The sequence below is a fragment of the Labrus mixtus genome, chromosome 9, assembly GCF_963584025.1.
Source record: "Labrus mixtus chromosome 9, fLabMix1.1, whole genome shotgun sequence".
Taxonomy (NCBI): Eukaryota; Metazoa; Chordata; class Actinopteri; order Labriformes; family Labridae; genus Labrus; species Labrus mixtus.
The window spans coordinates 1,132,584-1,156,500 of record NC_083620.1 but is presented as its reverse complement, the minus strand read 5'-3'; the positions used below and the strand labels follow the sequence as shown (position 1 = coordinate 1,156,500).

Genomic DNA, 23,917 nt, shown 5'->3' with positions numbered 1-23,917 from the left:
ATCATAGTTTTGCTGGGACTATAACGCTCTAATCGACAGATAGTCATCATCAAGCAGAAGGGGCGGCTGTGGCTCAGTGGTAGACTCATTAACAATATCAGCTGACACATTCAACAGAAAGCGAGCAATATGTGTGAAAAGGAGTAGGATTGACATTCAGGATTCAGAATACAGAGATTTTGTTTTCCCATTCCATTTGCACATTATATGTATTTATATTTTACAGCATGACATTTTCATTTGTAGTACATGTTCAGCATGCTGTAAATGAAATGGAAAAGTCACACAGTAAAAGTGTTTTTAAGAAAATTATTGTTAAATATCATTAGAAAAATAGAAATATCAAAAGTGTTTTAGATATAGCACAGCATTGGAATTATGTGGAGTTTCTAAAGTTTAGAAGCAGAAGTATATTTGAAAAAGAGTTTATGTAGTTTAGAGTGCAGCAGAGATTTTAAATGTTGTGTGTTTTATGTATTTTGGGGGGGTTTTGTGTGGAGTTTTGACAAAGAGGGACATAGTTTCAGGAACTGTGATTATGCAATAATGAGAAACTGTATGAAGGGATTCCTTTTGGTCAGTTTGCTGACTGGGGGGGGGGGCATAGAAACCCCCCTCATCAACCATCAAATTGTCTTTTGATATCAACCTCTCTGCAGCAGGCATGCAGCTTTTATTAGCGAAAAAACCCAATTCTGATAAATTCACCTTAGACTGCTCTAGCAGTAAGACCAGAAAGTTTCCAACATGTTGTTCTGTGGACGGAGTCTGTTTGTGTTTTTGTGTCTTACTGTAAAACCAAGAGTCAACCTTTAAAGACCCTGAATGATGCTGACACAGCAAAACACAATGTGTGTGTGTGTGTGTGTGTGTGTGTGCGTGCGTGTGCGTGTGTGTATTTGTTTGGGTAAACACAGGCACACTGGAATAACCTGTTCTGTCTTTACATATGATTCAGTTTGCAGCCTGACTTGACTTTCCTGTTTTAGCTTTCTGCATTAAAAGGCAAAATGCCACATGTAGAAGGGAGGTAAGAGTAAGAGGGAGACGAGGACTCAGATGTTTAGGCAGCTGTGAGAGGGTAAGTTTGCATTAACCATTAACAAATGCTATAGCTTGCTCAAACTGAAATGACAGAAATGTCTTTAGCCTGAAAAAGCTGGAAGAGGAACCCCCGTACTTCTCTGATATTCAGTCTTGGCCATATTCATGATGGTCCTGTTTTAAAGCATTTTGTATTCTTAAGTTCTCTAAATGTAACAAAGTACTCTGAAAATGTGCTGTAGTGTAAAGATCTAAATGGTGTTTGACAGTTACAAGACTTTAAAACATGTGTTGTCTGGTCAGTGAAGACTTTAGAATCAGTCACTGAGGGTTGTTTAGCTGCAGGAATAGATGGTGTTTGATTGGAATGGCATGCCTAGCAGATTTATTCCCACATGTTTCATAATGCAGTGACCATCCAAAACATTATACATGATGTATCAAATAAATAAGTACAGGAATCTCAGCAAGTCTTCAAGATATCTGTGCTGGGGCTCCACCATCGAGCCACACATACTCACACAGTGAATTCTAACTGTCAGTCAATCAGTCATGTTGACAGGCAGGTAGCTGGCCGAGTGTCTGTGTTGAGACAGAACATCTACAACCCAGTGGGATGTTTGAGAAGAGATGCAGATGTTATTGTCTGGATGGTGTGAGAGAGGTTTGGAGGTTAAACACAGAACAAGAGATTTAGACAGAGGGAAAAAAGAGAAAAGGTAAAGAAATACAAGGAGGATAGAAGATAACAGAAAATAATATCAGAGCAAAATGAAAGAAGGAAAGAGAGAATAACATGAGACTGAACAAATACAGACAAAGTTGTGTTTTATAATGACAGTGAAGCAGAAAGACGGAGAGGTGTGACTAAACACAGTGCTGCATCAGTGTGACTTTTAAACTCTGACTGTCAATGGCAAGGACAGTTTCACTCACATCTTGGTATATTTAAAAAATGATGAATAAAAAAGATAGCAGATTATATGATGCCACTGAGTGTGCAAAACCCCTGACTTGCATTGAGAAGTGGAATAGGATATGTAGTTTGTGGTGTTGGCTGTCAGAGAATGTAAGTTAATGCAGTTGATTGTTTTATCACTTAATGAAACTTGTGTTTCATTTTCATTGGTCAAGTTGCAATTTAACAGCATAGGGCTACGTGGATGTAGCTTTGCACATGTTTTAAATGCTTTTATGTGCATTTCTTCCTTTAAACCAGATTTATTTTATTAGGAAGTTCAATTCGGTGTCATTCATACCGTATACTGTGTGTGAGTGCATAAAGATGCAGGCAATATATGATCACAATTTTATTATAGATTTTTATTATTATTATTATTATTATTAATAAATTATTTAAATCGCACCATTAATGTTTGCACTGACTGTTATTTAATGTCTGGTTTTTTTTTTCTTCTTTTTTAACATTGCTAAAAAAATTGATTTATCTAGGGGTATTCTTAAATCTTTTTTTCAGGTTAATATATATGTATGGGGGGGGGGGGGGGTCGGTTTTGTGGTTAATTTGTAACAAATGTTTCATGTCATGTACGTCTTTGTAACCTGCTACTGGATGCTTTGAATTTCCCTCGGGATCAATAAAGTATCTGTCTATCTATATATCTATTGTGTAGTCTAAACCAGTGTGCAGGCACATTATACATGTACCTACATCTGAGGACACAAAGCATGTAGACCATAAGTGCCCTCATATCTTGTTTATTTGAGATGGAAGCCCTGGAGGCCAGGATGTGTGAATGCATTCAAGGATGTGTGTCTGTTTGTTACGTTCTGAGGAAGTGGTTTCTTATCAGCAAATGTTCATGTTGGTGTGAGAGGCTGTTGGGAAAGTATCTCCCCTTCCCAGCCCTCTTGACACAGCTAAATTTAAATTGTGAAGGAGATTGTATGCAGTGGATGGTCAGTAAGATGTGCTGCAGTCAACACACACTCTGCAGAAATAAGACCTTAAAATACAGAAATCGTGAGGTTTGAAGTAGAGCCAGCGATGTCTGAGTTGGTGACAATGGTGCTCTAAAATTCAAAGCTTAGAAGTGTTTTGTATTTTTAACATGTTTTTTTATGATGACCTGTTTTTGTCTGTTTCAGTCTGCAGAGTTCTTTGATATGCTGGAGAGGATGCAGGTACGATTTATTTATTTATAATTTAATATGATTTCTGTGACTCCAGTTCTTTTCTTCATTAATCTTTGTATCTCATCCTTTTATGAACATCTCAGTATCTCCATCCTCCCTCTCTGATTGATGATTCAATCAGTGTAGATCTGCTGCCTAGATCAGTCTGTTGCTCAGATTGGATAAAAGACATGCTGGGGACATAGAACAGAATAATAGCACTGGAAAGTTCTAGACTGGAAGAACTATCTTTTCCTTAAGGAATCCATCCATTCAATGATTTGTTGTTCCCTCTCTCTCTGTATGCAACTTATGTGAACCCTACCCCGGCCCCTTAGGGCATGGAGCTTTGAGTACTGGGGGGACCAATGGAGATGTGAAAGGGGTTGATAGAGGAGAAAAAAGGTTTGAGGAGAAGTTTTAGGCAATGGAAAGATTAAAAGGGAAAGTGTCCAAAGCAAGGTAGAAAGAGGAGGTGAGGGCACAATTTAACCATAAAACTGGTTAATGGTTAACAATTAGATCCCAAATTAACTGAACTGAGCAGCAACCATGCATGTAGTCATTGGAAATGTTTTGAAGATGAGAAGTTAAGAAAAATCAATTTTGAGTAGTCAGTATAATACAACCACCCTTGAATACATGAAAGTATCCAACAAAAAAGAAGAAATGCTGCTGGCTTTAGTGTCTCCCTGATTTTATAGTCTCTCATTTTGAGTCATCATTTTTCGATAAGAATGAGTCAACTTACAATAATTGATAAACATGGGCTTTGTATTTTAACACTGTCCTGTTGCTGAGGCAATAAACCTTTAATGATCTGCTTCTTAAGATAGTCCAAAACACGGCCCCCACAAGACAATTTGTCTTTTTATTTATGTCTTTAGAAACAGGGTTATAGGCCGAGGGCTCACCAGTGGACCTGCTCACTTGTGTCTTTACAAACATCAGCTCGCTGTCTGTAGCTCTGCCTCGTATAAATCCACTTTTGGACCTCAGCGCTCAAAGTGTGCTACAATGCTATACTCTGGATGGTGCTGATGAAGGTCGCCTTGTTGGCCGATGTCTTATTTTCCCTCCTTTCTCCTCCCTCTTCTTACTGCGCCCCCACCACCCTCCTCCCTCCTTCTTCTTGTGTTCTGTCTGGGTCTTTGTTATCACCTTGTGACTATAACAGCTGCTCAATCAATTTGCACTCAGACCGATACACACCATTGCCTGCAGACTGTGTGCGTGTGTTTATTGGGGCTCATGTGTTTGGTTTGTACAGTCTGTTTTTCTCACATGATTTAGTCATTATCTTTACGTTTTTATGTTCAGACATTTTGAATGAATTTGTTTCCTCACATGCTCATGATTACAAAAACTGTGTCAATGGTCCTGAACCCTAATTGGCCAATTGTCCTTTTGAATTTTTATATCTCCATACTGTATATCCAAAACACAGCAGATTTAGAAAACAGCAGTCTTTGTCCTAAAGGAAAGGTTGTGGCAAATGAGGAAAGGAATGTGCATGTGTGGAAGCTGGATCCAAGACGAGAGAAGGATGAACTGTTGTTACCTGTGGGAATGTGTCCGTGTACAGTACAGTGTGTGTGTGTATGTGTTGAGGAAAGTGATTGAGCATGACTCACTTATTTGTCACCTGCCAACAGAGACAATGCGGCCTGAGAATGAGAATGTCATGTTCAAGCACAGTTTTTTGAATGCACAAATAAAAATAGCATTATTTTTTTTTACCTTTGTGCTTTTCCGTCCTCATGCTGCATACGGACACTAAAAAGGTTCCTAAGGCGGAAGAGACCAAAAAATGGAAGGTGTGACAAGACCTCAGATACACCAGTACACAACTCATAAGTTGTTGTTGTTGTTGTTGTTGTTGTTGTTATTTAGTCCTCAATTTCTCTGCATTCTTTCCTTTATCACCACCTAATAATGCATCCATTGTCCATGCATTTGATCTTGTCTCATCGTTTTCCCATTCTTAACACTCCTCTTAATGTTATTCAGTTTTACAGGCTTTGTGCAAAATCAATTGCTTCCTGATCTGATTGATTAAACGTTGAACAAACTCCAACTGTCAATTCATCCTTTCTTAAACTGCCAGAATCCTGACTCCTGCTGCTGCACAATATGAATGACTTGCTGTTTTGTAGCAGTGTGGTCTCTGAGCCACAGACAGGCTCAGCAGTATTTAGAGGTCATACACCAGAGCTGTGCTATGCTAGCAGACTGCTTAATGATGATGATGAGTCCTGCAGCCTGAACCTCAGGGGCTAATGAATGAAAAAGCAGCTTCTGATATCCTCAAGGAGTGACACGTCCTCATTGATTTTTGCTGATGACTCTGCATACCAGGCTGTTGCTTCATTGTCCGACACTCCATATGGCACAAAAAGTTGTTTTTTCCATTTTTTTGACTGTGTTTGTGGCTGTGCTTACAACTTCAACTTGTCAACTATCATTATGGTGAAAGTAAACGAAGATCTGCTACATTTAAAGTAGTCATTTTAATACTGTTTGTATGTTCTCTATTTTACAGGATGACTATATTCCCTACCCAAGAATAGAAGATGTGAGTTATTTGTCCTCACATAATACACTAAAAGTACATACACATACATTAAAAGTTGAAGTATTGCTTTATTATTCTTTTTATTTACCTCCTTCCCTGGGCTCTTGTAATAAAGGTTTTGGAGAAAGGTGGTCCATACCCCCAGGTGATCCTGCCTCAGTTTGGGGGTTACTGGATAGAGGATGTGGACGCACCAGCAGGGAGCCCCTCCTCCTCAGAGTCCAGTTTCTGTGGAGAGGAGGATGAAGGAGAAGGCATGAGTCCTGGTGAGGGACGTAGCTACCGCCTGGAGTGTAACGGGACAGCTCGGGCATACCGCAAACATTTTCTTGGCAAGGTTTGTGGGCCTGTGTATTATTGTCAGTTTAGCAATGTATTTCATCTTTTTGTTGGTGTTTGAACGACCTTCTTACTATCACACTTCTCTACACCTATACATCTAGGAACACATGAACTTTTACTGCACTGGCAGCAGCATAGGCAACCTCATCATGTCCTTGAAACACGAGGAGGCTGAGGGACAGGAGTTCCTACGCATCATGCTCAGGTAACAAGAAAAATACTCAGTCTGTTTTTTATGTTACAGACTGTAAAGTACATCTTACTATATCAATAAAATATCTGCATAACATCCTTTATATTGGCTTTTGCCCTTTCTTGAATGACCCATATTTCAGTTGTGTTCAGGCTATGACAATCTTCAACATGTCAGCTCTCCTCTTATTCTTTGTTCTGTTGATGTTTTTGATGTTTTTCTGCTTGTCAGTGGTACTTTTGGGCAAAATTTAAAAATATTTTTCCATTTTGTCCTATATCAAGGTGTTTCAAGTGAATTATAATATCAAGGCTAAGGGCACACTCACACTAGGCCCAGTTGCCCATACCTTGTCCCCCCTCCTACGTAGGCCTGCACTCACAATGCTCAAGGCTCATCAGCATCAATGTTTCGAATCAGTTTTAGCAGCAGTACTATGAACCTTGTACTACAGCAATGTTTCCTCTTCTTAACCTAAACAGAACCAACGTAATAAGTGATATTTACAGAACTGTCCCAATTCTGCTCTTAACAGCCGAGGTCCCTTGCACACTTATGCCACTAAGTGCACTTTCAAAAAATGCACAATTCATGGTGGTATTAGAACATGCAATCCATTATTAGTGGATCCATTCCCTCAGTGTGCACAAACCACAGCCATTGTTACTAACATTGACATTTTCTTAAATATTTAGTTGTAAATCATCATGGACATGGATCAGGAGGATTCATTCTATTGGGAACATGAACTGCTCAAAGAATCAGAAAGACAATCCAATTATCACAATTGGTGACATTCTCACCTGAAGGCGAGAAAACAATAGAGTAATGCTGCCAAATATAGGCACAGTAGCCAGTTGACTGCAAATCATAATCTTTCACAGCAGACAGTGATGATGCCATATATAATATTGTAAATACCACACATTCATTTTTGCAAACCTATGTTATGTCTCTGTTGACAATTTCCCTACTTCACCTTATTGCATAAATAGTAATTGGTCTCTTAAAATCAAAAGTTAAAAAGTCTCATTGACAGAATCTTACTGGCAGAAACCCTTCTCTTGTTCATTTGCAGGTCAAGGATCAAAACAGTCCATGACAGGATCTCTTTGGCAGGCATCAGCCAGTTGCCCAGTGTCCCCCAGATTGCCAAGGTAAGATACAGATGCAAGTGCACAAGGTGTAAAAAAGGCATTTTCCTGAATTTACAACTATCTACTATTCCTAACTGCAGAGTAAGTAGGAGAGGGAGGGTATCTTTTATGCAGCTTCACATCTATTTATTTATTTATTTGCAGAATTAATTGAAATAATCTATTGAATTAATTCAATGCACATTAATCAAACATGCTTGAATTACATTTCTTACAATTAATTTAGCTGACGATTTTGTCCAAAGCCACAAAAGCGATGTATATCAAGGAGTAAGTACAAATAAGCATCGATCTAGAGAAGAGAAACAAACTTAATGTCATCCATTGTCCTAAAGGAGGTACCTACAAAAACCTATAGCACGGAAATGCTACGGTTTGAGGTCACATATTTTGGCTCCCTTAATGAGAGATTTGATGGTTGTAGCTGGCTAACTGTTGCTAACTGTTGGAGGTGCTGAGGTTGCAAAACAATGTTATGAGAGAAAATAACAGAGTATGCATACAAGCTTTAGCTGACTGTAAAGTGAGAAAAGGTCTATGTATGTTTACCTCTGTTGATTATGGGTTATGTTTTGTTCCTTTTCTAGGTTTGATATCAATTCCGCTAATTTGCAGTGGGTGTAATTTGCAATGGGTGTAATTTACAGTGGGTGTAATTTACAGTGGGTGTAATTTGCAGTGGGTGTAATTTACAGTGGGTGTAATTTACAGTGGGCATGGCTTTACCTTGTTTTTACCTGTGCATTGGTGTGGTGGGAGGCTAGACAAAGTGGGTTTGAATATTTTCTGTTGACCGTCATCGTTATCCTCATCGTCATCATCGTAATTATAAACATTGTTTTGTCTTTTGTTTAGAATTATTTTTAACTCTTTAGTTTAATAAATCAACAAACATATCTGGACTTTGAATTTAATTTTTGATACGGACGAGTCACAGGGTCAGGGTTATTCAGCATTCTCCAATCTAAGCCACCACAATAAAAGGTATTTTATGAAGTTTGCCGGGATGAACTTTATTGCATCAGAACTTGTTTTTAATGTGTTCCTTGAATGTAAGAACCAAACATATCAAGATACTTAAGTTGGTCTCTCTCCATTTACCAGTGCACGTGGTTGTCAGCCCTCTGCTGGCTGCTGGGAGAAAAACATGCAAACTGTTTTTTTGTATTGAGATTTAAACATGGTTTTTGAATCCATAGTGTATTAAGTAACCTAGCTGTGGATAGGATAGCAGTGATCTGATCTCTTGCTCTGCTATTTCTCCCATATGACGCAGAATGAATAATGTGAGCTTCATTTCCTTTCAGCTTCTTTGTGATGATGCCACAGGGCTGAAGTTCCACCCAGTACTGTACCCAAGAGTAAGTTAATTTCCCACATATTCTTTTGGTCTGCTTCTGCCACTAGTTGAAGGGGTATTACGGGTTGACAGTGTTACATTCATTAACATGGACACATAACTTTAACCTTCATCATTAACTTTGTTAATGTTCTACTCATCCATGTCCAATAAATATAGCCTGCCCTTTAGGCCTGAGGTATTTATAAACAACCTCGTTACTTTCCATCCCCATCCACCCAACCCCCAAACCAGTACAGTACACAACATAACACAATATATGCATAAGCCCTCTACCTCTCTAACATCTGCCCTTTCCAGTAAGTACACATTAATAAATAATGAATGATAAAAGAGGGTAACAATTTGCTAAAAGGCTGTGACAGACCTGCATCTCCCCCTGTGAGCCCTGTGTAGGAGTGTTATGGAGCATGCTTCCAGCCTGTGCCGCAGGAAAGGAAAAATAAACCATCTGTGTCTCAGTCTGCAGGATCCCCGCCCTCCCTGAAGGCCTTACAGTGTGTCGCATGTTGACTTATGTAACATGGGCCTAAAAAAACCTGTCCTAGAACATGCAGGAAAAAAACAATTAACACAGAAAGAAGAACAAGCATGTTTCAGGCGGAGTAAGTTAGAAGTTCTTGTTTTTGTTCATGTGCAGGGATCCCAGCTGATAGTAGTTTATGATGAACACGAGGTCAACAACACCTTCAAGTTCGGAGTCATCTACCAGAAATTTGGACAGGTGAGTGATTATGTTCATTTCAGTTTACTCCAGTTTACCTAACATACAGTATATCATCTTTTTTTTATATATATTGTAGTACATCTGGTTTGTTTTACCATGTTTTCTGTCCGATACTCATCATGTGTTTCTTCCTTTCAGACATCAGAGGAAGAGTTGTTTGGGAACAATGAGGAGACGCCAGCCTTTAAGGAGTTTCTCAGCTCTCTGGGTGACAACATTGATCTGCAGGACTTTAAAGGGTCAGTTCAGGACTAAAAGACCAGAGACTAAGAGATTCTGCAAATTTGCTCTACATCGGGAACGGAAAAGTGGTCCACAAGAGACAAATTAAGGATGCTACTTAAGTGCATTAAAAAACTGAAAGGATTAATGACTTTTACCATGGTGCAATGTGACCTGCTGTTTCACTTTCAGCATGGAATGAAGATTAACTTCTCGGTGTAAGAGGAAGAAATTAAATAATGTCCAATGTGGACAAATTGTTACAGCTTTATATACAGTATAGACTGAATCCTTCCTGCATATAATCCCATATTCTCTTTTGTAAAGCGTCTCCAGATAACACTTGTTAAAAATTGGCACAATTCAGAAATGATTTACTGAGTATTTATTTTGCTTGTTGAACACAACATTTGATGGACAATGAATAACATAACAATCTTATCTTATTTCTGAAAGCTTGAGAAATACAACATGATACATGTGCTTTGATACTCTGACAGGTTTCGAGGTGGACTGGATGTTTCTCACGGACAGACAGGCTCTGAATCTGTCTACACTGTCTTCAGACGGAGAGAGATTATGTTCCATGTGTCAACCAAGCTACCTTTCACTGAGGGAGATGTCCAGCAGGTACAGTAACGGCATTGTTGTTTCTCTGAAGGAAAAAAACAGTATTTGATTTGAAACCACTACAGGACTTAATGATCCAGTGGTTCTCAACTGGTCTAGCCTAGGATCCACCACCTAATCCTACATCAAACATCGAGACTCAAATTTCAGATATGTTTTACCAAATCAGATTTATTAGGTCCAGTTTGGGTTACAGGAACAAAGATTCATGTTTAAAAAGCACTTCATTTACTTTTTGACACATTTTTTTTTTTTTCATCCACATCTTTGCGACCCACCTGAAGTGGCTCCACGTCCCACCAGTTGAGAACTGCTGCTCTATATGACATAGAAAATCTATTTAATATGTCCTTGTTTCAAAGGCCCCTCTGAAGTAGAAAGCCACAACCCCAGAACAAACATATCAATCTCATCTCTTCTGCTTCACTTAGCTCCAGAGAAAAAGGCACATAGGGAACGACATCGTGGCAGCAGTCTTTCAGGAAGAGCCCACACCATTCGTTCCAGACATGATTGCCTCCAATTTTCTTCATGCTTATGTGCTGGTACAGGTTGAGAACCCCTGCACAGAAAACACAACATACAAGGTACAAAGAGGGCCTGTGTGATCAAATGAAGGACACTGTATATGTGCAAATCAGAGACACTACTGATGTGTGACTATATTCTATGTCAACAGGTGTCTGCTGCAGCAAGAGAGGATGTACCTCCTTTTGGACCCCCACTACCCAACCCAGCTGTCTTTAGGAAGGTGAGGACAGTTGAGATTAATAGGAGAAATCATTTAATAGACTTGGGTCTGTGATTTACAAATACTAAACTCGTCTATTAAATGTACAGGAAATCTGATCATTATTTTTTTACAATGCAAGTTTTTTTTTAATCCAGGGCCAGCCATTCAAGATGTTTTTATTTTTCATTTTATATCTTTATTTATTTTTTTATCCCAGAAGGGCAATCAGGTTTTACACACTTAGGTACTTAGACATACACACATCCTGCACAAACAGAATCTATGGACATGCATTGATGGAGAGATGTAATGTTGAGGGGGCTGCAGCAGTCCTAATGGTGCAGTGCACTCAGGTACTCGAGAAGTGAACTGGCACCTCCCCAGCTACCAGAGCTAATTTACACTTTGGTCTGTACTGGGACTTGAACGACCCTCAAATTCCCAACCCGAGTCTCTACAGATTGAGCTGCTGCTGCCATGTGTGGGAGGTGTTAGAAACTGTTTTTGACCAAGTAATAATCAATGTTTAGAAAGAGAAAAATGTAAATCTACAAAGTGCTGCAGCTAGTCTACAGTGTCATAGGGACATACAACACTTGTTACAGGGCTTGTTGTGTTGAGACAAATAATCCAACAAATTCACCTGTGTGATACGGCTGAAAGGTTTGAAATGGAATGCAACACTGTTACCTTTTTATACCACAACTATATTTTATGCAATCCTTTGGGTACCTCTTCCAGCACCTGAAGTTGTTGTAAAAAAAAATAATTAAAAGTAAAATATGGTATCATCAGATCGTTATAAACGGGAAACTGGTGAAACTACATGCACTTCAATAATGTAATCTTTATAGTGCAAATAAAGGTCACCGTTTTCTTATCACGTCGTTGCCCCATCCATACCTCTCTGATTTCAGACCCCTCTTCTCGCCCTTCTCTCTCCAGGGTCCTGAATTTAGAAACTTCCTCCTGACCAAGCTGATCAATGCTGAAAACGCTTGCTACAAATCCGATAAATTTGCCAAACTGGAGGTGAAACACATTTGCACAACAACACTCAGAAACACTGCAGAAAATCTTAAATTACAATTTCAGTTAATAATCACCGCTTTTATCTCAGCCAAGTGCTCGCTCACTAATGCTCTTCGTTTGTAAAAATAATTCCAGGGGCGAACACGAGCTGCGCTGCTGGACAACCTACACGATGAACTCCACAGACAGAGCCAGTCGGCCCTGGGTCTGGGCCAGGCGGGAGAGGAGGAAAAGTTGGAGAATGGGGGCCATGGAGGTCTGCTGGAGTCCTTCAAGGTGATCATGAAAAGAGACATGAGTCAAATGTCCGCTCCTTTGATTTTTATTTAATCACCATCAGATGCAACAGGAGTGAGAGTTTTCAAGCTGTAGGTCAACTAAATATCACAAGCCTGCAGGATGACTTAAGTTGCTAAACTAATGTGTAATTGCCGCTTTTCTCTACACTCACTTATGCCCTTATATCTAGCCTTCACCCGTGTTTGGGTATGGGAAGGCGCATATCCTTGTGGATCTTGATTATACTTCTTCATTTACTCAAACTTACTACTCAGTTCTTTCTTTCTCTCTCACTTTCTCTTCGCACTCTTTTGCCCACAGCTGATGCCTTATTTATGTTAGTAGAGCAATATTTCCTTGTGTGTGTGTCTCTGTGTGAGAGGAATGTGGAACTAATGTAACCAATTGGCTCTCTTGCTCTTCACAGGCCTTGTGCACAGCTACTTTGTTCTTTCTGCAAGCAATCCAAGGGGGCGCTGTTGTCATTGTTGTCCTGGCAGTCACTGCATATTACCTGTGTGCGTTGCTGTGAAATTCAACATAAAATCAAAAACATAATTAATAAACATTTTTAATATGATCTTGTTTGTGTTTATATTTTCAAAAACAGCTCCATTCTTTGTGTTTTCTCTGCAATCGATCTAATAATTAAAGGGTCAAACATTTAAAAAATAACATTACATTACAGATCAGAATGTGTCACACACATGCTGAAAATTAGATATTATTATAATGGTAGAAGAATAAGGATTAGGATTATACAATTTGTGGTTATTTTCTGGAAAACTGCAACCTCTGGTGGTTGGATTATTAAAAGTGTCTATGAAACTGAACGTTAACTCATGAAGCCATTTAAAGCAACAAAAAACACTTTTAGTTTTCACCCCTTGTTTACATTTTCATTATTCTATTATTTAGTCATTCTGTTATTCTTCCACCTATCTGCATCATTTCCTTTTCTCTGTGATCCTCTGCCTCATCCACTCATTCCTTTGTTTCTCCTCCATCCAGAGAGCCATGCGTGTCAGGAGCCACTCCATGGAAACCATGGTTGGGTCCCACCGTCACCGCAGCCCAGGGGTAGGGGTCGGGGTCCCAGCCAGCGTGAGTGGAGGAGGGCTGCCGCAGAGCAGCATTGAATGCACAAAGAGCACCTTCACTGTGAGTTCATGGGGATTACTGATACCTGTGTGCTATATATTATACAATACAGACAAAAGCTATTATGCCTAGTGAGCTATGGCATTCTGGGGGAAATGTAAAATTATAGTTTTAGCTATAGTTACTGTGAAAAAGGAGAAACCTCATCTCTAATCTGTGATCTGCAGCCTCCTGTTTTGTCAGCCAAGTCTCCTCTGAAGAGTCCAGTGAAACGGCGCTCAGGCCTCTTCCCTCGTCTCCACTCCAGCACAGACAGCCCGTCAGACAAACACACACGAAGGTGGGTGGTCATGGACATCAACAATACAAATGTGGTGTCCATTCAAACAGGCGGCAGAAGTTCAGGAAGTCATCATGTTGGCTTTGTTTCAAATGTGTTCTTTTGTCTGCAGTGACCAAAAGACTTCAGATGTCTTCCTGCCAACTCAAGAAGTGAGGTCAGAGACATCATCCAATCCCAGTTCACCTGAGATCTGCCCCAACAAAGAGAGGTAACAATCCTATTACTGTAATTCTGACAGATCATTACAGATGTGTTAATCAAAAACAATCATTGTGGATACAGTTGTCAATTATTGGGGGCACTGGTGGCGCAGTGGCTTGTGTGCGTGCCCCATCTATGGAGGCTGTAGTCTTCCAAGCAGGCAGCCTGGGTTCAAATCCAGCCTGTGGTTCCTTTCCCGCATGTCATTCCCCTCTCTCTCTCTCCCTGATTTCTGACTCTATCCACTGACCTATCTCTCAATTAAAGGCACAAAAAGCCCAAAAATAAATCTAAAAAAAAAATGGCGATTACAAAGTCACACTCGTATCCTAGTTGTTCTTCTGAGGCTGTTGTGAAGCATGTCATTTTTCTCTTCATCTCTGTTTTTGTCTTTTCAACAGGCCATTTGTTAAACTGAAAGAGTCCAGTGGTGGCAGGCCAAACATCTCTCGTTCTTCATCCAGCACCAGCAGCTTCAGCAGCGCCACAGGAGAAACAGAAACTCTAGAAGAGCCCGAGTCAGTGAGTACAGCACCAGCCGACTCTTATTATATATATATAGGCCGAAATACACACGTATGCACCGAAATACACACACATGCACAAACAGGATCCTATGGACATTCACTAATGGAGAGGTCTCAGAGTGAGGGGCGGGCGCTCCTGAGCTGGTGGGGGGGGGGGGGGGGTGCCTTGCTCAAGGGCACCTCGGCAGTGCTCAGGAAGTGGACTGGCACCTCTCCAGCTACCAGACCAATTTCCAGACTTGGTCCGTGCCGGGACTTGAGCTGGCGACCCTCCGATTCCCAACCCAAGTCCCTACAGACTGAGCTACTGCCGCCCAGAGTGTTGACTTCCTGCATTTAAAACTATCAACTTTAGTCTTACAGTCTATGTTTAACATGACATCATTACAATCAGTGGACACAGACAATAAACAGAAATGTAGGCCTACTGGAAGTTACTGAAAACAGTGAAAACAGCTTGTTTGGAGCTTTTCTAGTCTTCTGACTTCTCAAAGCGCTTTTTACAATCTACCCATTCACACCACATTCACACACTGATGGCTGCTTTGTAAAGTGAGTAGTAGAAACGTATCCATTCATACACATTTACATTTCACTGATGTCTTGGGTCTTGCCCGAGGACTTCAACATGTGAATGCAGGAGCTGGGGACTGAATCCCCGATCACCACTGAGCCACAGCATCCATTTGGATAGTTCTATGGGGCAGCTGCAGCATACACTAGTTAACAATACAAGCAAAATGTGTGTCAAAAAGCAGTGTTTCTTTAATGGCTGTGTCCTGGAATACATATAGGTGAAAAGACTCCCAGATGTTTTCAGCAAATATTCCAAGACTGCCTTCAGTCAAACTGCAAGTGTTTATGGCTTTGACACTTCTGAACAAACACGCTAATAAGCAAGTTTTAGAGATAGTGGTGGGGATTTTTTTTTTTTTTAACTTTGAACCAAATTGTTTCAAGTCATTATGGCTAAGCCTACCATCTGCTGGCTTAAGCTTTTCATAATTGAATATGGATGGCTCCCTAAGCATCCTTTGAATTTAACTCTGGTTGTGCATACAGTACATTCAGACATTAAGGGCTTACATCACATCCTTGATTCTCTGAACCTCCCCAGTGTCAATGCCCTCTGCAACTACAATATAATAATGTCTGCTCCCTCTGTCCCATAGGCCAGCCATCAGTCCATAGGGTCCTCATCTGCCTTTAGTCCTGCCCTCAGTGTTGACTGCCAGGGACCAGGTACCCCTGTAATTATGTGTCCTAGTCCAACAGGTACATAGTCACTCAGAGAGTATTCAGACCATACTGTAAATATGTGTTCTTTAATAATCATTTCATTTCATTCCATCATGTTTCCGTATTGAGCAGATGGGAGAAGTAAGACTTCACCAAGGTCAAACTTGAAGTTCAGATTCGACAAAATGAGCCACTCATCCACAGCTGTGAGTACTGTAATGCCCTCTGGTTTGCATGTTTTGATAAATGTTCCAAGAAAGATGTTTTCTTTCCTACAAACATTTGGACCTTTCAAGGGTTTACATTTTAAATTATTACAATTAGTGTAGCAGGTAAGACAAATAAGAAGAAGTCTCACCTTTACTCACTATGCATGTTTTGTCAAAAAAAACTGAGCTGGTGTTGGACAATAGTCTTAAAAGATGCATGCTGTAAGATAACACTCTCCTCTGGTCTCTTTTGTTATTTTCTGTCTCTTTTAGTCCGAGTAGTTTTGTGGATTTGGAAAAAAAGAGACTTACGCCTCAAAGTGGCTGCACAGGCTGATTGATGGAGCTGCAAATACAATACCATACCAACCACGCCAACCAGACTGCTTCCTCAAGCCAAGGATAATATGAAAAGATTACCAAGTGTAAGAGTTCCTACCCTATGTAGACTAACTGACAATACTGTGAGTGTATAGTGAGAAAAAGCAGCTGAAATGTGGCTTTATTTTGAACCTTCCTTTGGCTACAAAAGGTAGCCCAGACTTCGTCTCATTACATGTAGCTGCATCTCAGTCATTCTGTTCACTGTACAAAGTCCTAGCATGGTACTGTAGTATGGGCCAAGCTAGACTCTGCCTAAGCTCTTTCTCAAGTTTATAACAGAAAGACGTAATGGTCTCAAAGAATGCTAACATGAGACTATGGCTGAACTGTTAGGTGACTGCTGAATGTTCTGAGGAAAATACATCTTTAAGAATAGTTAGACATCAGGATAATCCCTTTTGCCTTTAAAACTTGAATGATACATTTGGCCACAGTTTCTCTTTAGGGGAAAGAAGTGTGCAGGTGACAAATGCCCAGATATGTGACATACAGTAGCAACATTTTGAAGACACCACTGGGAGTCTTAGTTGACTCTGTCAGGATCTGAGTTTGTTCTTTGCATATAAAATGCCCATTGAGGGAACCTCTTTTATTTTGGAGATATTTTTGTAAACTTTGCTAGCTGCTGCGTTGTGTCTGCTGCACTTTAATCCAAACATTGCTGCAATTCACTTGATACAATAACATGATCTCTGTGTATTTAAGGGTTACTTCATATTACTGAACTCAAGTGCTTGGGCAGTGGAAATGTCTTTATTTAGGGAGGAGTTGGGTACACTGCCAACTCCATTTGCCATAAGCTTAATTTAGCCAAAGCTGCGCCTTACAATCTTGCAAAGCCCGTTTCACCACTGATGGCTCGGCCTGTCCGTCTGTCTGTCCCTGTCATTATGTGAGAGGTTAAGAATCTACTGGATCCGGTTACAGCACAGTTGTTAGTAGCAGATAAACCCCCACATATGCTAAGAATAGACTTCATGCACTCACCTTCTGATAACTTCCATAGAAACTTTGTATGCTTTCATATCCAGTTAAAACAGGAAAACTTCTAAACAGGAACTTCTCTGGGGTCTGAAGTGTCCCAGCGAGCTCAAGATGATGACTTGAAAAACAGTGCTTTAGGTTAAGATAATCTTTGTATCACCTTCAGAAACAACACTTTGAATGTGAACTTTGATCGGTTTTTTTTTTATTTACAGTCTTTGGTTTGAAAAAAAAACCCTCTTTTTTAAATGTATGTTGCAAAGCCAATTGCATAAAAGCACAGCAGGACAATAGGTTAGCTCCAGTTCTCGACTATTCCATAACATTAGACTGCAGCTGCACAAACTAGAACTAGCAGCACAAAGTAGAAGCTACTCAAGAAAAAGCTTAAAGACACATTAATGTGTTTTCTATGCGACCAAACAGCCAAGCCTGTAGGTTTTTGTCAGAATGCTGATGTACTCTTACAGCTATTGGAAAGAGTAGGGTGAACAAGAGTGTGAAATCCCTGAGGGTTTAAAGGGTGAGTTCAACAACAAATACTCTGCTTTATAATACAGGCATCTTTAAAATCTTCAACAAGCGGTTCAGAGAGGTGAGAAGTACATGAACTGGACTGTAAGCATATGTGTGCTCTGTTAGTATAGACTGGTGCTTACACCTCCAGAAAGGGAAGCATGCAGATATGATACAAAGGCAGGATCTTCAGATATCATTAGGTTTGTTGCAGGTATTGCCTGAAATTCTTGCAGCGTTTTCTCTGTTCATATGCTTTATTTATTCAATTTGTTTTGATTCTTTTGCATTGATGTCATGTAAAAATGTAATTGCGAAGTGAACTTATTAAAACAGTGAAATAATTAAAGGATATATATATATTAATTTAAATGATGTCAAAACAGGTATATGTATTTTTTCTTGTATATGTTATGTCCTGTGCCATTGAGAATTTATTCTAAAATAAAATGTTGTATTTTGTGTCTATCATTTGTCATCCTGTTTTAAATTTCAAATAACCTTTTTTTTGCAACACCTTCAGGGTGGTTCAGCTGCTCCACATGCTGTTAGTCACATTTGATGCATGAAGAAGGATTTAAGACTTTTTTCTTCGTCAAAAAAAAGGACAATCAGATCACACACTCATGATAGAGAAAAAATACAATAGGCACGTTTATACCTCAGTTTGCACTCTTCTCTTAAGATAATGAAATGACTGCAAGGTATTCGGCTGAAGTCTGAAGAAGAAATCCAGACAAATGTCTTGAAGTTGGAGCTCTGCAAGGGGGAAGCTCCCAGGTCCCATCAATCTATTTTAAAAGTTACATTAAGACATTCATAATCAAGCTGAAATGAATAGATAACTGATCTGCAGCTGACAACTTTGCACCTCTATTCTGTTTTGACAACAGTCTGAAATTTGAGGGATGAGTACACAGTTGACTGGGCAGGCTCTCTGGTGGCTCCATGTTGACTCAGTGCTTCCTGGGAAATATCTGCATACACCACCTGTAACGTTGTAAAAACATTAAATAAAGAAAACAAATGAGTACAAGGGTTTATGCATGGACTGCACCAAATAATGTTATGCGCATATGTGCACAAAGAGCATCTTGCTGTAAAATACAAAGTTCCATCACCTCAGTGTTCCTCTGGGGCTTTGGGGGTGCTGTAATATGCAAAACAAAAAAAACAATTTATTTATAGAGAGTAGTTTTGACAATGCTTAAATAACTTTTACCAGTAGAACAGAAAACAACGAGTTCTTAATAGTTTACCTCTCTGAGAGGAGGAGCTACATTTCTGATTTACTGGTTTATGTTTCAGGGTTGGCAGACATGGTGTTGGAGGGTGCGGAGTCGGGTGTGGTTGATTTCTGCATAAGTCATCATGTGCTGGAACTGGCTGAGGCTTGACTTGTGAACTCATAAAACGTGCCAATCCCAGAATGATGGGAAGACAAAAAGACGCTCCAGCACAGACAAAAACTCTGTGCGATACACTCCTCTGCAGTGGGAGAGCTGAGGGAGGAGACAGAAGAAGTTAAGCATTTATATATGTCTGCCTCAAAACTGGAAATCAAATCAAAGCTGACCCTCTTGTTATTGTATATTGTTTGTGGTTATTGCAGCTCTGCAGTTCTTTTTCTTTGATATAAATAATACAACATGAAATACAATGACATGCTTACACACCCATTAATTTGCACATGGCACCAATTATCAAAATATGTATCATTATGCATACCTGCAGTAATGTTCACATAAGTCCAATGCCCCTGAGCAGTTTCACCTTCGACCCATTTAACTTTACATCCATATGAACCTTCATTTGATTGGTCGACCCTGACGATATACAAAGTTAGTCGTGTTTCATTGGCTGAGAGCATCGCACTGCTTAAGCCATGCCTCACACTTTCCTTAATCATGTAATCAGTATTTTCTTCTGTTGAATTTCTCCACATCCAGTCCCCCGTCCATGTGTCTCCACAGTGCTTGACCACGCAGGACAAAGACAAACTGTCCCCTGCAGTTACATGAACTGTCAAACGTCTCGCCAGGACAGCCTTGCTGCACTCTTCACAGAGACCTGGGAAAAGAAAGTGTCCTTTAGCAAATAAAAGAAGATACTGTGAATATATAAATGCAATGAAGTCTGTTTTCATATCCCGACTTTTGACATTTTTCATATAGCAAGACAGTAGGTAGGTATGTAGGTACTTTATTAATCCTTTGCAGGAAATTACATTGTCACAGCAGCAACTGAAATCACAGTCAAGACACCAAACAAACAAAAAATAACAGATATCATTTAGAAATATCATTAAAAGACATTAAGATCAGTATTCTTTTCTAAACTAGACTAAAACTTGGGAGTTATAAATAAAATATATCCTAGAAATGTAATTAACCTTAAGTGTGCAAAAGTATCCAGTGTGCAAAAATCCGAGTAAGTTTATTTATGAATAAATAAATATGAGTAAATATGAGTAGTAGTACAGTGTGTGAAGAAGAAAGTCTGAAAATATTAGTGTTAGGAAGGATTACAATTAAGTTATTATGACAAATACCAACTATCTCCAACAAACTGTGAAAGTCTTCAAGTGTTGAATTGATTTTACTGCAGTATCACTTGGTGGAATTTCTTCAGTTACCACAAAACCTGCATAATTAGGTGCAAGTAAAAGTTTCTTTACTAGAACCTAAATGTTTAACAGTTGTTTTTTTTTTCCCGACAGTATCTGACTTACAATTAACACATTCAGAAATAGATTATTTTTTAATTGAGACTTACCAAAAAAGAATGTCATCTTAATGAAACACCTTACAGAATAACGTTCATTTATCTACTGCAACAAAAGTGAATTAAAAGTCTAAAGATATTTTTCTTGTTTGACTGAGAACTCAGATTTAAAACATGCTACTTACCAGACTGAAGAAGGCAGAGACAACTGATGGTACTGAGAAGATAAGAATGTAATTTTGTGTTGGTCATGATTCATCGAAGGTTTTTCCTCCTCTGTATAGACCAAGTATACGGCATGTCAGGAAGGCTTCATTACTTGACTTGACTTAACTTGTTCTGATCTGCTTGTTTCTCTTTCTTAGGAGTCTATTTAGTTCTCCTTTCTCTTACTTTCTTTTCCTGTTCTGGATCATCTACAGGCTTTCCATTATCCTGCTCTGTTTTTCACAATAGAACTGAAGGAAGGAAGTGACCCACTAAAACCTCCCCGTCAACAAACACACACACACACACACACACACACACACACGCACACACACACGCACACACATACATACACACACACACACACACACACACACACACACACACACACACACACACACACACACACACACACACACACTTTCAGACACAAACACATACTGTCAGACACACACACACACACGTCCCATGAGCTAAATTTCAGGAAAGCAATGACCTCGTAAATGGAAACATAATTTTCAGAAAGGAAGGCCAGCTTTAAGGAAACCGCGATACAGAACAGGGAGGGGGGGAATTAAGTAATATTGAAACTAAGTTGTTGTTTTGTTTGACTTTCCAGTCATGGAGCACTCTACTACAACACAGTCCTTGTCCAACCTTAAGCCTTCTTGAGATTCATGATTCTACATAATTGTTACAGAAAACATCAATCAACACACCACAAAAGTAAACATTATAAATAACAAGATGGACTGCTTTGATTTCATAGTATTTCTACTATAGAGGCAGACATATATAAATGCTTTTGACACCAATTAGAAAAATCCAGAACTGTTCAGGTCAACACAAAGATGACCTGCAATGTTCAGGGAATTCCACTCATCTCAGGTCTTACTTTAGTCACTGTAGAAAAAGCATTCCCATGTTTTTTGGCCTCTTACAACAGAGTGGTCTTGAAGTTAATGTCATGGGTCCATCCAGTGGGGGTAAAACCACAGGACCAGTAGGTAAGTGTCAAGTATTATTCAAGAGCCCATATTCTGCCCTTTTTGGGGTTCGTATATTTAATCTATGTACCTACTTTTGTACGTTCACAATAGCTAAAGTTCTAAAAAAGTGTCTGTTTTCATGTACTGCTCCTCCTTGCTCCCTCTACGTTCTGAGTCCATCAGTGACACTCTGTTGAGCCCCCACTCTGTCTCACACTGACAATGACGTCGGACTGACACATTTTTATTGAGGGGGGCTAGAACCGAGCATTACATGTGGCTAATGCTACAGCTAACAGGAGGATATAGGAGAAGCCGCGTTTCTGCGGACTTTGAATCTTTGCAAATAGATGTGCCTAAACATGCACAGGACACTTGGAAAACACACTAAAGAGCATATAAAACCAGAAAAAGAAGAATATGGGACCTTTAAGCTGTGGTCAAATCATGACGTCAAACTTGTTTTTCTCCAGTTATGGAGGTATCACAATGCCTGCAGCCCAATGGATCATTACATAATGCATTTTTTGTTTTTGTTTTTACAGCATGAATACGGTATATATATTTTAACTTAATTTTAACAACAAAATCTGTCAGCTTATCCGTTAAACTCACGGATGAGTGTATCAGAATCAGAAATACTTTATTAATCCCAGGGGGGAATTTGTTTGCTACAGTTGATCATAACACCAAAAATCAGCAGGAAGTACAGATAAGTTCACAATATAAAATAAAATAAAAATAGAAATAACAATATAATAAGCAACCAAGTGAAAGCAATAATAAAGTAGTAATAATAATAAGCTATGTTCAAGCGCCGGTAATTGAGAATATAAACAATATTTACAAATATGAATACACACTGATGCATTAACAGCGTAGATATTGCACGGTTCATGTATAGATATTGACCAGTTTTCAACAGATTGCACAGTTTTAGGAGGAACATAGTCCAGGTAATAGTCCAGAAAAATTGCAGACTCAGTGTCTGAGTCTTAAATGTAAGAGTTATAGAGTCTGACGGCCACAGGCAGGAATGACCTTCTGTGGCATTCTGTGGTGCATTGTGGGGGACTGAGTCTTGCACTGAATCGAGATCGTTGGTTGACGGCCTGAGACAACCAACGAACGTTTTGCCAGCACATCATGGAGTGGATGAGAGACATTGCCCAAGATGCCATGCAGCAAGGACAGCATCCTCCTCTCTGACACCGCCATCAGAGAGTCCAGCTCCGCCCCCACGACGTCACTGGCCTTGACAGTACTTTGCTCAATATTAATTTAAGTTAACTTTGGGGAAGATGTGATGGGTCTACCAAAGAAGGACATCTGAGCTGGAGCTACACTTCTCAGTGGTTTACAATCAAAGCACTGACACAAGTACTTGTACTGAGGGGGTTGTGGTTTCATAGTTCCCCCATGAGGCCAGTGACTGTGACACAGCTGATGGTTGAATAATTTGTTATTTTCTGTAAGGATTGTTGCACTGTAGTATTTATCATTATTGTTAATATAACCCACTAACATATTCAGTATAAAGCAGAGAGAGATGCTCAACTAATGTCAATGTACCAAACAAACACAATGACAGCATGTATAGGGTGCATTGAAGATGTAAATTGGCAAAATGTCGTTATCCAAGAGCAAACTATGTGATTAAGATATGGGCACATAACTATGAATTTAAAATATTCTGGGTATTTTACTCTTGTAGTTTCTCAATCTGCAAGACAACTATAGGCACACCAAAACACTCAAGCACATCACTATGTAGTTTATTTTTAGCTTTGGAGGCGAGGGTGTCTGAGTTAGAGAGACGGCTCCGCACCATTGAGTCAGAGTCATCATATGCAGCTGTAGTTAGCCAGCCACTTGTAGCCGGTGCGGGCCGACATAGCTTGCCTTTCCCCCCGGTAGCTCCCGAGCAGCCGGGAGGCAGTGGCTGGGTTACTGTCCGAGGGAAGCATAGTCGAAAACCGAAGCACATGGTTCCCCACCAACCACTTCACATTTCAAACAAATTTTCCCCACTCAGCGACACACCCACTGAGAATAAAACTCTG

At 39.7% G+C, this 23,917-nt stretch overlaps 2 protein-coding genes across 9 annotated transcripts in view; one reads left to right on the top strand and one right to left on the bottom strand.

The window, feature by feature from the left end:
• The window catches only part of rap1gap2a (RAP1 GTPase activating protein 2a), an 83,023-nt gene extending 64,623 nt beyond the window's left edge, over nt 1-18,400 (top strand). For 5 of the 8 annotated variants that reach the window (XM_061045836.1, XM_061045835.1, XM_061045839.1 and 2 more), the window contains 21 exons: nt 3,154-3,189; nt 4,965-4,997; nt 5,723-5,755; nt 5,871-6,092; nt 6,199-6,302; nt 7,369-7,447; nt 8,755-8,808; nt 9,448-9,531; nt 9,673-9,773; nt 10,257-10,386; nt 10,818-10,973; nt 11,066-11,137; nt 12,065-12,151; nt 12,287-12,427; nt 13,442-13,591; nt 13,759-13,871; nt 13,984-14,082; nt 14,477-14,597; nt 15,775-15,877; nt 15,974-16,047; nt 16,324-18,400. In XM_061045836.1, the coding sequence (XP_060901819.1) occupies nt 3,154-3,189; nt 4,965-4,997; nt 5,723-5,755; nt 5,871-6,092; nt 6,199-6,302; nt 7,369-7,447; nt 8,755-8,808; nt 9,448-9,531; nt 9,673-9,773; nt 10,257-10,386; nt 10,818-10,973; nt 11,066-11,137; nt 12,065-12,151; nt 12,287-12,427; nt 13,442-13,591; nt 13,759-13,871; nt 13,984-14,082; nt 14,477-14,597; nt 15,775-15,877; nt 15,974-16,047; nt 16,324-16,332 (2,001 nt within the window). In that variant the 3' untranslated portion in view covers nt 16,333-18,400. The remainder of the gene's footprint in view (nt 1-3,153; nt 3,190-4,964; nt 4,998-5,722; nt 5,756-5,870; nt 6,093-6,198; nt 6,303-7,368; nt 7,448-8,754; nt 8,809-9,447; nt 9,532-9,672; nt 9,774-10,256; nt 10,387-10,817; nt 10,974-11,065; nt 11,138-12,064; nt 12,152-12,286; nt 12,428-13,441; nt 13,592-13,758; nt 13,872-13,983; nt 14,083-14,476; nt 14,598-15,774; nt 15,878-15,973; nt 16,048-16,323) is intronic. The other 3 variants (XM_061045841.1, XM_061045834.1, XM_061045838.1) reach the window with 2 other exon arrangements.
• Nucleotides 17,593-21,128, bottom strand: si:dkey-52l18.4 (uncharacterized protein LOC560708 homolog). Its single transcript, XM_061045842.1, has 5 exons — nt 20,844-21,128; nt 19,663-20,004; nt 19,194-19,436; nt 19,056-19,084; nt 17,593-18,924 (listed from the first exon to the last, which is right to left on the bottom strand). Exons 1-5 carry the CDS (start codon nt 20,908-20,910, stop codon nt 18,808-18,810), a joined length of 798 nt encoding a protein of 265 aa, XP_060901825.1. The 5' UTR covers nt 20,911-21,128; the 3' UTR covers nt 17,593-18,807.
• Between the last annotated feature and the right edge of the window lie 2,789 nt (nt 21,129-23,917).

Bases quoted from the DNA above. Each gene is read 5' to 3' on its own strand.
- si:dkey-52l18.4 (XM_061045842.1), bottom strand. From the start codon at position 20,910: ATGACCAACACAAAATTACATTCTTATCTTCTCAGTACCATCAGTTGT. The intron at 19,437-19,662 runs GTATGCATAATG...CTCCTCCCTCAG, and splicing joins TTATGTGAACATTACTGCAG to CTCTCCCACTGCAGAGGAGT. The intron at 19,085-19,193 runs GTAAACTATTAA...TGCATATTACAG, and splicing joins TAGCTCCTCCTCTCAGAGAG to CACCCCCAAAGCCCCAGAGG.